Source organism: Scleropages formosus, chromosome 25 (assembly GCF_900964775.1).
Source record: "Scleropages formosus chromosome 25, fSclFor1.1, whole genome shotgun sequence".
Lineage (NCBI taxonomy): Eukaryota > Metazoa > Chordata > Actinopteri > Osteoglossiformes > Osteoglossidae > Scleropages > Scleropages formosus.
The window spans coordinates 17,274,675-17,288,564 of NC_041830.1; the positions used below are offsets into that span (position 1 = coordinate 17,274,675).

Consider the following 13,890-nt stretch of genomic DNA (forward strand, 5'->3'; position numbering starts at 1 on the left):
TTCACTCTGCAGTAAAATGAGTCAACAAGCTGATGATTTAGTTACGTCATAAAGATTTATTTCCAAACAAATTTCCAAGCGCTGTTGCCTTTAGGTGAGTTCACAGGAAGGAGCGCTGTGCTCTGAGCGAAGGCACCGCCTGCTGCGTCTCTGGCTCTGGAGAAAAAGGCACGGCGCAGAATACCACGGTACAGTACAGTGTAAAAACCACAAGGGTCCAGGCTGCTGGAGCACAACAGCCGCTCAGTATCCCAATAGAATGCAAGGTAAAAACAAAACTAAAAGACTTAAGAAAATAATGTGGATGTGTGTGTGTATAAGCTACAGTATTACAGCCCCAGGGCGTAACAAAGGAACAAGAGAAAGACTCAGGGCTGCAGATGTTCACAAAACAAAGAGTGGATCACAGTGATACTCAGAGTGCAGTGCGGTGTCTTCAGCTCAGCGGTGACCGTGACACCCGCAGTAGTCTGAGGTCGTCACCCTGTGGGCCCAAGTGCCTTCGGGGCACGAGGTTCTGAGGAGTTCATAAACATGCAAGACAGGCGAGTGTGATAAGGTAAGAGGAAACACTCCCTGCTGGTGCAGTGCTACGCAGGTGGAGGGGGGGTGACTCCCAGGATTAAGTCCCCTGGATGGAAGAGATGCTGCTGATCTGGAATCGGGCCTCGTCCGATATCCCGTACTGCTCCAGGGGGTCCTGGCAGGGAGACAGACACTCAGCGCAAACCGACCAACGCAGTTCCACATGGAGGAAGGAGAGAAGGACCCGGAAGGTCTCGTCACCTTGCCCGTCATGCGCTGGATCTCGGAACGGTAGAAGATGAGACTCTTCCGCATGAACTCGTAACTACAGGTTGGGACAATCGAGAGAAGGACGCGTCAGTCTCTGAGAAGGACGTCCCGCTTTGAGGGACAACGTGGTGGAAGGGCAACTCGTACCTGGCCTTCACTATGGACTCTATCCACTCGACACACTGCTCCTTGGAGTCGCACTCAAACAGGTACTTCCTCTCCGCTTCGTCCAGGAAAGCTAGAGCGCAAACACCTCGTTACAGAGACACATTGTAAAATGCTGACCAAACGGAGTAGGAGCAGCTCCTCGTTCAGAGAGCTGACACCTTGCAATCTGAAGGAGCTGGGTTCAAATCCCCCTGCAGCTGCGTGGACTGATAGGGTAAGGTTACCGAACAAATGAGTAAATCGGTGCAAGTGGTTTAGCTTACAAAGCTCACGATGCGAGTCACGTTGGAGAAAAGTGTCAGATGCGAAGTGCAGAGAGACTTTGTCCAATAGGAGCAGAGCTCTCGTTTGGAGGAAGCTGTAGGAAAGGGGTCGCGTCCGGCCGCACTCACCGATGGAGAAGGCCTGCTCATCCTCCCGCTCCACACGACACCCTTCCAGCAGCAAGGCCCCCAGCGGCTGCGGAGACACACGTCCAGCATCATTTACACTGACATTTATTCATTTATCAGACGCTTTTCTCCAGAGCGACTTCCAATGAACTCTATGTAGTGTTACCAGCCCACACACCTTATTCACCACGGTAACTTACACTGCTAGATACACTACTTACACTGGTCACTCATTCATACATCAGTGGAACACACACTCTCTCTCTCTCTCACTCACGCTAAGGGGGAACCTGAACAACATGTCTTTGAACTGTGGGAGGAAACCAGAGCACCTAGGAAACATGCAAACTCCACACAGATTGAGCGGGGATTGAACCCACGTCCTCTTGCACCACCCAGGCGCTGTGAGACAGCAGTGCTACTCGCTGTGCCACCGTTCGGACCTCGACCCCCCCCCCCCCTTACCTCCTCCTCATCCGTGCGGAAGTAAAAGAGGAAGTTGACGACGAGCTTCACCAGGCGCTTCTTCACAACTGCAGGCGGAGGAACGGAGACACAGAGAGGGAGAGTGAATGAGGGATGAGTCACACCAAGGGCTGATGAGCGAGCCCAGGGGCCAGGGGCCACAGGCCGCAGGGGGAGACCCCAGAGCCTCGAGGCTCACAGACACAGCAGCCCAGTGGACTCTAGCCTAGGAAGGATCGGGACCGTGCCGTACCGTCGCCCTTCCTGGGCCCTCTCATGCCCAGCTCGGCCGCTCTCTCGGACGGCTGTCGGCTCAAAGACACGAGCTCGCGCTCGTTGAAGCGCATCGCGGGGCCGCGCGCCGCTCTCCGCCGACGATCGGAGCCAAGTAGTGCGGGTCGTGGGTGCGGAGGAAGCGCATCCACCACCACCGCCGCCGCCGCCGCCGCCGCGGGGGCTCCTCCACCTTCTCCCTCCCTCGCTCGCTCGCTCGCTCAGCACGCGCCGCCACGGGCGGTCCGGAGCCGATTTGATTTCCGTGTCTTCCGGTCCGTTTCTCTCACGTCCCCAGACTCACTCAGTCCTGCGTGTTTTTAGCGCGCAGCCCGAGCCAAGTGGTGCGTGCGGAGAGGCCCTGCTGCGACCGTCCAAACCCGTCCGCCCACACCACACCCCCTGGAAGGAGGCGGACGCCCCGCCGACACTGAGGCTGAACCCAGTCCGCCGCGCAGACATACACTGACTGACTGACTGTCTGCCTGCCGGTGACGAATTATACTGTGTGAAATCGGACTTGACCTCTGTATATATTCCCACACATAACTTACAACATCATTTGGACTGTTATTAGGGAAAACTGCGCGTTGAGGCACGTTAACTAGACTAGTGTCTCTTCAGCTACGACAGAACTTGAAATACAGACATCGCGAAAGCGACTGTTTAAGCAACGCATCTTAGTAGCGCTGCACAGCGACTCTGCGTTATATTATTACACTCAAAAGAAAATAAACATAAACACACTTCCTTGTAAGCTCAAAATAGTGTCAATAAAGTTTTAAATACATTTCGCAGGAAGTACAGCGACCGCTCCACGCATGCGCAATTGCTCGAGTTCGAATTCCGTGCAAGGGTCCTGTCTCTAGCCCATTGTTGTCAATAAAGTCTTAAATTTTGCAGGAAGTCAGTCTTTTACGCGCATGCGTAGTTGCGTAACATGTAAGCGTGAGCTCGACGTTCGGATACGTGTAAGTTAATTCATTTTTCAAGTGATTTTTTGTGTTTACGTTGTGTCTTCAATCCGCTTGAGTTATTTGGCCATATTGTGATAAATAGCTGCGCGGCTAATGGCTGTTTCTATCTTTCTTTGCTAATCTGTTCCATTCGAATAGCTAGTTTGCAGGTACTACTACTAGCTAAGCTAGTTCCTTTAGTTTAGCACTGCACTTGACTCGATCGATGCGAGCTTAGCTGTGTGTTGTCGGTGATGACTAAACATCTTTAGTACCGATAAGTTGTTGTATCTTATGGGTTTTTTTATACTCCATGATTTCGGAAACTAGTCGAGTAGTTTTAAAAATATTCATAAATAGGTACGTACGAAGACGAAGTCTGTCTCTTAATTTGCTCCTCAACATCATCATGATTCAGTGATCATCATGGACACCAACCTGGATCTGATGTTTGTTCTGCACAGAAAAGTTTAATGAATGCTCAGGCAAAAAATCCTTAATTTCAGCTATTCAGATTTCTGTATATGTAAAATTATGAATGTGTCTTCAATGTTTCCATACTGTAGTGGTTTAGATCACATCACATGCAACTTTTGGTCACTGACATTTATTATTTATCAATTTAGCTGATGTTTTTCTGCAAACTGATGCATTGTAAAGCTACTTACAATTATTTACCCATACAGCTGGGTAATTTTTCTGGAGCAATTTAGGAGGAATACCTTGCTCAACAGTACTGCAGCTGAAAGTGGGTTTCATCATCTGTCATTTGTTTTGCAGTGTCAACAGGTAACCGCTGAGTTTTGGGGACGCCAGGTGACAGGCCACTAATCTGTCACTGAATCCCATCTATTCGCAATCATGGATTTCCAACATCGAGCTGGGGGCAAAACTGGGAGCGGCGGTGTAGCGTCGGCCTCTGAGAGTAACCGCGATCGCCGAGAGCGTCTGCGGCAGCTGGCCTTGGAAACCATCGACATCAACAAGGACCCTTACTTTATGAAAAACCATTTAGGCTCATATGAATGCAAACTCTGTCTCACGCTGCACAACAATGAGGTAACCACTTTGGGACATTCGTCATGATTGAAACTTTTTTCCCACTCTCAGCTCATGTATTCCAAATATGACACTGAAGGATATCAACATAGATGCACACAATGATCTTTGAATTGTCATTATATGCATATTTCTCCGTAATTGCTTTTTCTTTTTATCACAGGGAAGCTATTTAGCTCACACACAGGGGAAGAAACATCAGACTAACCTGTAAGTACAGCAGAATTGTTGTGTTAATAAATTAGTAGAGCAAACCCCAGTGCAGTATAAAGCTGAGGTTCCCTGTGTGTTGATTTTAGAGCAAGAAGAGCTGCCAAAGAGGCCAAAGAAGCTCCTGCTCAGCCTGCCCCAGAGAAGGTCAAAGTGGAGGTCAAAAAGTTTGTGAAAATCGGCCGCCCGGGGTATAAAGGTGTGTGACCCTTAGCAAAGAAAGAAACTAAGTTGTCCGACGGGGGGTTGGTATAGATTTATGGATTTCAGTCCATCTACCTGAGAAAGTTTTTTTCATCAGTATCAGTTGGATAATTTAGTAATAGGATGTGATGTGCTGTTCTGACTTTGAAGTGTATGTTCAAATGCATTCTGTAAACTTTTTTTTTTTTTTTTTGTTTAAATAGTGACCAAGCAAAGAGATCCTGAGACTGGTCAGCAAAGCTTGCTCTTTCAGGTGGGTAGATCTGGGAAGGAAGGCAGTTCTTAATTTTCCTTTCTCCCTATTTTTTGTTCACTGGTAAACATAAAAAAATTTGATGCCTTGCAAACCCAACAATATTGTCCATTTTGTCATGTCTGTGTCCTGTCATCTGTCTGCTCCCAAAAGATCGATTACCCAGAGATAGCCGAGGGCATCGGGCCGAGGCATCGCTTCATGTCCGCCTACGAGCAGCGCATCGAGCCCCCTGACCGCCGCTGGCAGTACCTACTTCTGGCTGCTGAGCCATACGAAACCATTGCCTTCAAGGTGGGTCTGAGGAGGAGGAGAACAATGAGGACAAGGGCTATGGGGTGCTGTGGGGTATGCCCTGGAGTGTGTGATTTTTGTATGTCTGTTAGGTGTAAACAAATGGGAAAGGTATGGAAGATGAACAGAATCTGTGTCCTCAGGTTCCTAGCAGGGAGATTGACAAGGCCGAGAGCCGCTTCTGGACGCATTGGAACAAGGAGACCAAACAAGTAATTATGACATTGAAATGTGTATGAAAACTCGATTCTTGTATTATGTATTTAGACGTGTTTAAAAAAAAAATTGGAGTAGTGACTCTTGATACTTTACTGCCCCCTTTCTCCAGTTCTTCCTGCAGTTCCATTTCAAGATGGAGAAAGCTTTGCCTCCAGCTAGTGGCCCAGTGGCCCCCCTTGGAGTGAAGAGACCGCCTCCTCTGATGACTGGGATAGGTCCACGCCCCCCTACAGGAGATGTTGCTATCCCTCCACCACCCCCGGAGGGAACGCACATGCCCCCCTTGCCTCCTGGTGCTCCCGGACCTCCTCAAATTCCCCCTCAGATGCCTCCTGCACCAGGGATACCTCCGCCTGGCCCCATGCCCCCTATGATGAGGCCACCACTTCCGACAGAAGGCCCAGGAGGCCTGCCCCCACCCCCGCCTAGCACCTAGTCTCCCCCCCCCCCACATAGAATATTCCGTCAAGTTCTGTCAGCTTTTGTATCAGGTACACAATTTTATGAGAGTTAAAGAAGTTGTTCAAGCCTTCAGAGCTCAAAAGTGTTTGTAGCACAGTGAGTCTTGTTTTTCTAATTGCAGTGAAGTTATGTTGTTAAGGGGATGTCCAGAGTAACAGCTACATCTGGAATGATCTCTCTTGAGGCAGAGAGTCCACCCCAGCATGGTGTGCACTGGCCGCGCAGTTAGTTTTATAAATAAAGGATGAGAAGGATCATGGGTGTTTTCTTTGGATGTGGTTTCTTATGTGTATCATTAAACATGCTGGAGCTGGATTTGTACATCTTGTCAACGATTGCTATACTTGAACTTCCATCTGTTTGTGGTCTTCTGCATTTTTTACAGTCACATCCACAGGTGTCCTGTTTACTGGTTCCTTGAGTATGTGATGATGTAAAAATGTACTTCCAAACAGCAATAAACAGGCTCTTTATTTAAAAGACCAAAGCACTGCATTCAGGACAGAGGGCACTAAAAGCTGAAAACTACAGTGAGGGTAGGAGACACTTGCCCTGTTCACTAAGTTCAACACTGAACAGTTTAGTAGTTTGTTATGACGCTAAGCTTTTGTTCTGTTATTTCATCCAACATTAGACCGGTCTTGTGCAGAATGATGACCAAATAAGTGTAGATGCAGCCCTTGAGTTTGGGCTCCTCCTCTCTAGTCTAATGTGATGACGTGCAGCCTGGTGGTGTTCAGGGTTGGTACGAGGGCAGGACAGAGGAGACATCGGGTACCAGGGTTGCAGCTGAATGTCAGACGGAGATGATAGTGTGATGCTCTTCCTGGACGTCTCTCACAGGTTGTGTCTGTGGCCTCTAATGGGCACCTTCTTCACCTGCAGCAGCTGTTTCTTTCGCTTCTGCCATCTCTCTGCCTCTGCACTCTGCCTCTTCCCTTTGGGTGATTCTTCCTCATCCTCTCCAAGGTCTTCATCTTCCTCAGATCTCTGCAATCTTACCTTCTTTTCCCTCACCTTATGCTCTCTTGTCAATTCACTGAGCTCCTCATTCTTCTCCCACCTTGCTGTCTTCTCTGATCTTCCTCTCATCTTCTCCTTTCTTTGAATTAGGAAGTTTTTCTTGCTTGACTTCCTGTGTCTGTACCCCCCCAGTCCCTCCTGGGCACCTGTCTCCTCTGCCTCCCTCCTTGAGCTTTCTTCCTCCTCTTCTTCCTCCTCTTCCTCGCTCTCTTCTTCATCTTCAGTAGTATCATCATCCAGGATCAGGTTCCAGAACCAGTTGTCCCACAGGGAGCTCTCAATCTGGGGAAAGACAGGAGGTCAGTGGGCTTGGGGTCATAAGTCTTCCGACCCCCAGTGTGGCACTGTGACCGAGGAGGGGGTCAGTACCTGCTCCAGTTGGCCATCCAGCTCAAGGCTGATGTGTCTCAGGTCGACACTCTGTACCCCTGGTGGGCTTTGTGTTTCTGCCTTCTGACCAAAACCCTCCAACACCTCTGCAAAACATGCCCATCCAGAGTAGGAGGAAGTTGGTGAGATCCTCCAGATTCAGATGGCACTTGAGTGTCTGTACACAAGGCTCATTGAGGCCCACTCACCGCACAGCCTCTGAAAGCTGGAGCCAATGAGCACCATGATGACAGCCAGCACCAGGCACCGGTTCAGTGTGATCCATTCCCGCGGAGCTTCAATGCGAGTCAAGCTCTGTTGCGAAATGGCGCCATGTAGTGATGCTGCGCCAACAGAGCACACAAGACACCTTCTTGCATCTGCATCATCACATCATCACATGGACGAACAGGTACATGTCTGTGTTACAGGTTTCCAGGATCACTGGATGCTCAAGAGCTCCTAAATGACTGGATCTTTGGATGAAAGTGTCAGCAAAAGTGCAAAACAGAAGCACAGAAAGGTGTTTTTTTACAGACTGATGCGACTGAGGAGCTGTGCAGCGGGACAGAGGCACAGACGCACCTTTCCGGGCTCCTTCCCTCTGCCCTGGCCTTGGTGGCTCCTGGAGGAGAGAGAAGGACACCAATGAGCAGCTCTCAGAAGAACCTGTACGGACAGCTCTGGTCCCTACGTTATGAACTGGTCACTTAAGAAGTCAGCTGAAATCCCAGCATTCAGTGTGGAGTTGAACACCTTGCAGCTCGATCGTATCTCACCTCTCTCATCTTCCTCAGTGGCTGGGGGTCTGGAAGGGAAGACACCAGGGTTAGAGGGACCTTGGAGAGGTCAGAGCAGGTCGGTGAAGAGCGACAGAACGCAGTCCGCTAACCTGGTCGGTGAAGCTGTCGCACGGGTTTGACTGGCAGCTCCTGCTGTCCAGATGGACAGAGCTCCTCCTCGAATGTCTCAAAGGTGCTTTCATCCATCCCACTCCCTAAGAGAGCTTCCTGGAGAGTTCTGAACATCAACACAAGGTCAAAGGCCACGACTCCTCAAATGATTTGCCCCATTAAACGGAACGCAGTCTGAAGAACGTCAGAATGGTACGGTGCCACAATCCGTGGACACGTCACTCATGGCTATCGTGTGAACATGACTTAACACGCCAACACACACAGCCATTTTAAGAGTGTGTTTGATCTTTCTGCATGACGCTTCCAGTGCCGCGGCTTTTAGTACATTCAAATAAATGTGGGATCTTCTCAAAGTCTGCTCACCACACACTTTTTTGTGACTCAAAGTTTCATTTGATCCCCAAACAAAGTGCACCGGGGACCCAGTTGAAATGCTACATGGAGCTCTTCCTTTTGTTGCTATTATTACCATGGAGGAGACGGTTCTGATTAAATAGCAGGCTAATGTGGCCGAGCCAAAAATAGAGCAGAGGCTGGAGCAGGAGGAGAGTGAGAGGAAGAGAACAAAGAGGACAACGGGATCGAGATCCCAGCCGAGACACCCGTTCAACACGCACACGCCAAACAAGCAAGCCGGACCTCCGGGTGCACGGGAGAGCCTCTCTTACCTGGGTCGAACCGAGAAGCTCTTCCACCAGAGTGCCGGTGACCTTAATTTGGGGAGCGGTGGCCCCGACCGGTTCTCCCCTCCTCCTCCCTGCGTGACGGTCAAGCACAGGTGCTGGAGAAGAAAAAACAAAACACATCCCCGACCGTGTGATAGAGGCGTGCTGTCAGATTGACGCAGCCCTCAGCCGGGACGGTGCGCTCTGGGGAAGGCTGTCCCCAGAGTCCCTTGCTGGGGCTCCTCCTCATTGGACGGAAGGCGCAGTGACAGCAGAATCACTAGTGGGTCACAGTCGCAGCAGGATACCTAGGATGTGGGGAAGGATTTCTCATTATATCGTCTATATTTGTGGAGTAGTTAGGAGATCCAGAAAGACGTGTCTGAAGTGGATGTTCTTTGAGACTTTTCTTGAACGTTGTGAGGGAGATCATTCTACCACATTGAAGCCAAAATCCTCAGGCTTCTGAATTGAGACTTGCTGAAAATATATATATATTTTAATGAGCGTAGGAATCTTTTTCAAAATAACTTAGTAGTAAAGAATGAAAAAGTAATGTGTGGGTCAGTGACATTCAGTAAATAAAGGAAAAGGCAAAAAACAATGAATGAAGGTGTAATTGCACTGTATGGTCCATGGTTTTGGGGTGCAGATAGATAGGGTGTGGGGAACATGGAGAAGACCTCTACGATGGGAGAAGTTTACAGCATCCAGCAGAACAGAAGGACCAAAGACAATCAGGGGATCTAGAGGAGAAGGTGAGGAATCTAGAGAAGCCAAGAAACCTCTGCTGTACAAAGACCCCCTAGAGCTACACAGCGCCACCCTCCCTCTCTTGAGTGAAGTTGTTGACGAAACCCCGCCCACTATGACGATTGCGATGACGTCACCAACAAGCACCCTCCCCCCGCTTAAAAGGCGCCAGCCCGGCAGCCTGGCCGACTCGTGATCTCAGAGACGGAGGAACTCTTCAGGATTTCACGGAGGCCGGATGGTTAAATCCAACCTACAGACGATATTAAACAGCCACTGCTTTGTACGCGAGAAAGAGAGAAATATATCCAAAATGCCAGTTATTAATCTGACGAGTAAGATTACTCCCGAAAGTGAAAGGTAGGTGAGGAGGCCTCTGTTTCGTGCTACGATGTAGCTGCGCTCAATTTAGCCGTTAGCATTGGGCGGCCTGTCCGTGTTTGCTGTTAGCCTGCTAGTTAATCCCGTAGTTAGCCTGAAGCTAACGGTGACGAGGGGCCCACATTTTTTTTAACAGCTGTAGGGTGTTTGAATACCCCATGCCCTTAATGACGGTACTCTTTTAATGACAGTGTTTAACCGTGATAAACTTAAAGACGTGATAAAGACGGGCTGTTCGGCGAATTGATAACTTCTTCCTGCGCCCGCTCGTTACGCTGCTTCTTGTACGTTAGCTTGCTGGCTAACTCTGGTTGTTTGGAGCCTGCGCGAGAAGTTTAAGGTTTTTTTTTTTTTTTTTTTGGTTCTGAAAATGTGTGTGTGTGTGTGTGTGTGTGTGTTTAAGTACATTTGGTTGCTGTTATCAGTCCCGTTTTAAGCTGGCAGCGAACAATTTTTAACTTTGAGAAAGTAGTGACTTCACGCGCCGCTTCTCGACACATCGTCGAGCAGAAGCACCTCAGACTCAGTCAGACGGACTTCCCTCCTTATGATTTCAAGCAAACTTCATCAGTTCGTTACTTTTCGTTATTTTTGATTGCTTTCTAATTTCTATCGTTTTATATTCGCTAGCCGTTTCCAGCGGGGGGGGAGCTTCCGCCTCGCGCACGTGCGTCACGTGGGGGGGGTTGAGCAACTCCGGGCAACATACTACCGTCACGCTCATTTCCTCATTAACCATAACCTATATAGTTAAATGCAATTGCAATATAAAAATAACGTAACGTGCTCAAGAGATTTGATTTAGCCTAAATCTCACTGATATGAACATCAGATCAGTTGTTTTGGTGTAATGTAACGTACATTGTTTTGTCCGCTTGGGTTCATGTATCCGGAGGATATTGTTTGGATCTCTTACATTGTTCTGTGTTAAGGACTAAACTGAAATGAATGCCAGTTGCTATTAATATACTGCCCTGGTATCCAGCTACAGAAATCATCTCCTGCCTCGTGGATGGTGTGTTGCTAGGCAACAAGTAGAGGATGATGACGTGCTGGGAGAGATTTTGGAAAAACCAAAAAGAGTGGTTCGCTTCCTTTGAGCAGATGCCAGAAAATGGTGTTTTCAGAGGTACCCTGTGGTCTGAGAAGGCACACAGAGACCAAAGGGGATGCCTGTAAGCCTGATCTGGCAGGAGTCGTGCCATGTGTCCGTGGTTACGGCACAGGGACCGTGGCTGACCGGGCTGATTATGTAAATGAGATGTGTTCTGCCTGCAGAGGATCAAAGGCTTTATGCAACAAGAGTGGGCTCTGTTTGTTGCTCTCACTTCTATTCCAGATATAGCACTGCTCTGTGTGTGTGTGTGGGAGGGCGCTAATGGCGTTGCCTTAATGAAATAGTGCTTTGGGAAGCAACGGAAAATGAAGTGTAGCATTGGTGTTAAACTTATTTCTATTTCCTTTATGTGCTGAAAGCCTTGTGGATCCTGTTGATGACACTGATTCATTATTAATCAGCTTCATCTTTTCATCACTCAAATAGCTGTGGAGCAATTTCCCCTCCTTCCCAGTCTCCCACTCCCTTTCCTGTTGTCAAGAAAAGCCTCTTCAGACTTTTTGACCCTGATAATCCTGCAAATTAAAGGTTATATGCATCATGTAGTTTTTAATGTTTCACACTGTAGATGGCACTTGTCACATGATGACAATCTTACTTCTTTAGGGCATCAATTTTGTCGCATGTTGTAAATGTAGACCCAAGGAGGCTTTTTCTCTGCTGCCTGTTTTTTAGGTTGCCTCCCTTTTAGTATATGGCAGAGTGAGGTACATGTTGATTCTGTTTGCTGTAGCAATTTGTTTATAATTTACTGTACCTGTATGTGTTTACCCTCTAAGATAAATGAATAATCATGAATGCGAGCCACTGCTGTTCTCTCGGAGTGGAAGGTTGTTATGTATTTGCGTGGTTGTGGGAACATCTTGTTCTGCTTTGCATTAACCTGTGAGAATACTTGGATAGAACAGCCATGTGGCATAGGGTGGGGAGGGGGTTGCGTGTTCTGGATACACGTCAGCCTGTATAAGAAATTGCAGCTGTGTTAAGGAACCCTGACAACGAGAGTGCCAGCTGTCACTGGCTAAGTGGTGTGATGGTCAGCCTAGTGTTACTCTCTGCCTCATCCCCTTTGTTGGGTCACTGATTGTTTCGTGTTACATCGCTGTTGCCCTGAGCTGGAGGAGTCTGCTTGGTGACTAAGATGTAGAACTCTGTGTCCACAGTCCACGTCGGTGCTCCAGGTGCTGCAGTAACCCGTGTCCGGGGCCTCGGTGGTGCTCCTGATGCCCCTCTCCCACCCCTGAAGATCCCAGGTGGGCGAGGGAAAGACCAGCGGGATCACAATCTTTCAGCCGAACTTTTCCACTTGGTGAGTTGCTGTCGAGTCTGTCGACCCTGAGGTCTGATGGTTTGTCCCAAAGCCTTGGTGCTCTACTGAAGTGATCCCCACATCTGTGAGGGGAGTGTGAATGCTTTGCAGTATATGTGTGTGTACGAGTGGATCGGTGGTGCTACCAGTCTGTCCTATACTGGTTGTGACTCAACTGTTGGCGGGTGCCGCACTGAGGACCACGCGTGTGGGCGCACGTTGCCAGCTGCGTTGTAATATGGCTCCTTCTCCGTTGTGGTGTCCTGCAGGACACCCGGTTGCTGGTTCGAGAAGATCGGGGCGCCTCTACGGCCCGCGTGCGCTTCTTGCACTTTGAGCCCCGCAGGACTGAGGGCAAGCACTGCACTTGGAGGGGCGCATTGAAGGGAGCGAACCTTTATGTGGAAATACCGCCTGGGCCCCTGGCTGAGGGCAGCAAGGACAGGTGAGGTGACAGCTGCTGGTCAGCAGCTCTCTGTCACACAGCAGAGTCCCATACTCGATGTATCTTCAGGTGTGTTGTTGAACACGGTCACAGCTTTGATTTTTATTCCCAGCCTTGCTCTCCTGTTGGAGTTTGCAGAGGAGCAGATGGCGGTAGACCACGTCCTCATCTGCTTCCACAAGAGCCGAGACGACCGAGGTGCGTGTTCTGACCCTCTCCCTGAGACTGCTCACCTGTTTTCATCCACACACCGTGACACTAATCGCACATTGTGTCTCTGACTTAGTTCTTGTACAGTGAATAAAGTGCTTATAACTTAATGGAGATGAAAGCATGATGAGGTCATTATTTGTCTCCTATGTGTTGCAGCACCGTTGCTGCGTACGTTCAGTTTCCTGGGCTTTGAGATTGTGAGACCGGGTCACCCCCTCGTCCCCCCGCGACCCGACGCTCTCTTCATGGCGTACGCCTTCGAGAGAGACTCCTCCCTCGAGTAGCACGTGAAGAACCAGCCTCTTCAAGCTCTTGTTTCTTCAGCCCAGCTTTGTGAAAGTTCTGGTGCTTTTGTTCTGTTCCCCCCCCCCCCCGAGCCTTCATATTCCTTTTCTAGAAAATATTGTTGTAACTTTTTTCTTTTGGGTTGGCTGACCACAGCTTTACATGTGCGATGGGAACTCCATGCCTTAATGCTGGAGTTGTATGTTTAAAAGCGGAGTTGGCTCTCCGGCCGCGTCTGGGGTCCCTGATCCCCAGAAGTCACTATTCAGTGAAGGAACTGGGTCAGCCAGCAGCTCCAGTGGGCCAGTAATGAGGTTTTGTCACCAAATTGTTGGGTGATTTGTTGCTGTACCTGAGGTAGTAAATCTAAATTGATTCAGCTAATATCCAGCCTTATAAATGGCTGTCAGAGTAAAATTGTAAGCTATGTGTGGTGCTTTAAGTGAAAGTCCATACACATTATTTACATTATAAATTATATAGATGAAAATACTTGTGCAGAGTTAACCCATCCTTCTTATGCTGTTTTATTTTGCTTCTTCTGTTGGTGTGTTTGGTTATTCCCAAAGATGAAATGCAATGTTCTGTTTTTCATTCCCCCCCTTCCCCCCATTTGACAGGCATGCATGTTTTAAGTGTGCAAAATAAAAGTGCTCACCCTAA

General features: G+C 48.8%; 4 protein-coding genes and 1 long non-coding RNA gene across 5 annotated transcripts; 2 read left to right on the forward strand and 3 right to left on the reverse strand.

Annotated features, from left to right (window-relative positions):
* Positions 1-62: 62 nt before the first annotated feature.
* On the reverse strand, positions 63-2,550 carry plekhj1 (pleckstrin homology domain containing, family J member 1). Its single transcript, XM_018731025.2, has 6 exons — positions 2,074-2,550; positions 1,821-1,888; positions 1,356-1,422; positions 943-1,033; positions 787-850; positions 63-700 (listed from the first exon to the last, which is right to left on the reverse strand). Exons 1-6 carry the CDS (start codon positions 2,165-2,167, stop codon positions 623-625), a joined length of 462 nt encoding a protein of 153 aa, XP_018586541.1. The 5' UTR covers positions 2,168-2,550; the 3' UTR covers positions 63-622.
* Positions 2,551-2,981: 431 nt separating this feature from the next.
* On the forward strand, positions 2,982-6,005 carry sf3a2 (splicing factor 3a, subunit 2). Its single transcript, XM_018730888.2, has 8 exons — positions 2,982-3,064; positions 3,830-4,108; positions 4,272-4,318; positions 4,408-4,517; positions 4,726-4,775; positions 4,929-5,069; positions 5,213-5,281; positions 5,398-6,005. The coding sequence occupies exons 2-8, from the start codon at positions 3,911-3,913 to the stop codon at positions 5,722-5,724; spliced, it is 942 nt and encodes a 313-aa protein (XP_018586404.2). The 5' UTR covers positions 2,982-3,064; positions 3,830-3,910; the 3' UTR covers positions 5,725-6,005.
* Positions 6,006-6,309: 304 nt separating this feature from the next.
* LOC108921735 (golgin subfamily A member 6-like protein 1) lies at positions 6,310-7,409 on the reverse strand. Its single transcript, XM_018731394.1, has 3 exons — positions 7,352-7,409; positions 7,143-7,249; positions 6,310-7,055 (listed from the first exon to the last, which is right to left on the reverse strand). The coding sequence occupies exons 1-3, from the start codon at positions 7,386-7,388 to the stop codon at positions 6,588-6,590; spliced, it is 612 nt and encodes a 203-aa protein (XP_018586910.1). The 5' UTR covers positions 7,389-7,409; the 3' UTR covers positions 6,310-6,587.
* A 511-nt stretch (positions 7,410-7,920) lies between these two features.
* On the reverse strand, positions 7,921-8,815 carry LOC108921736 (uncharacterized). The gene is made up of 3 exons (XR_001965085.1): positions 8,728-8,815; positions 8,035-8,162; positions 7,921-7,950 (listed from the first exon to the last, which is right to left on the reverse strand). It is a non-coding gene; the product is annotated as an uncharacterized LOC108921736 (long non-coding RNA).
* An 838-nt stretch (positions 8,816-9,653) lies between these two features.
* Positions 9,654-13,890, forward strand: LOC108921734 (ornithine decarboxylase antizyme 1-like). Its single transcript, XM_018731392.2, is given in 6 exon segments — positions 9,654-9,837; positions 12,139-12,196; positions 12,198-12,284; positions 12,554-12,729; positions 12,842-12,927; positions 13,099-13,890. Coding segments are annotated over 6 exon segments (657 nt in total). The 5' UTR covers positions 9,654-9,715; the 3' UTR covers positions 13,227-13,890.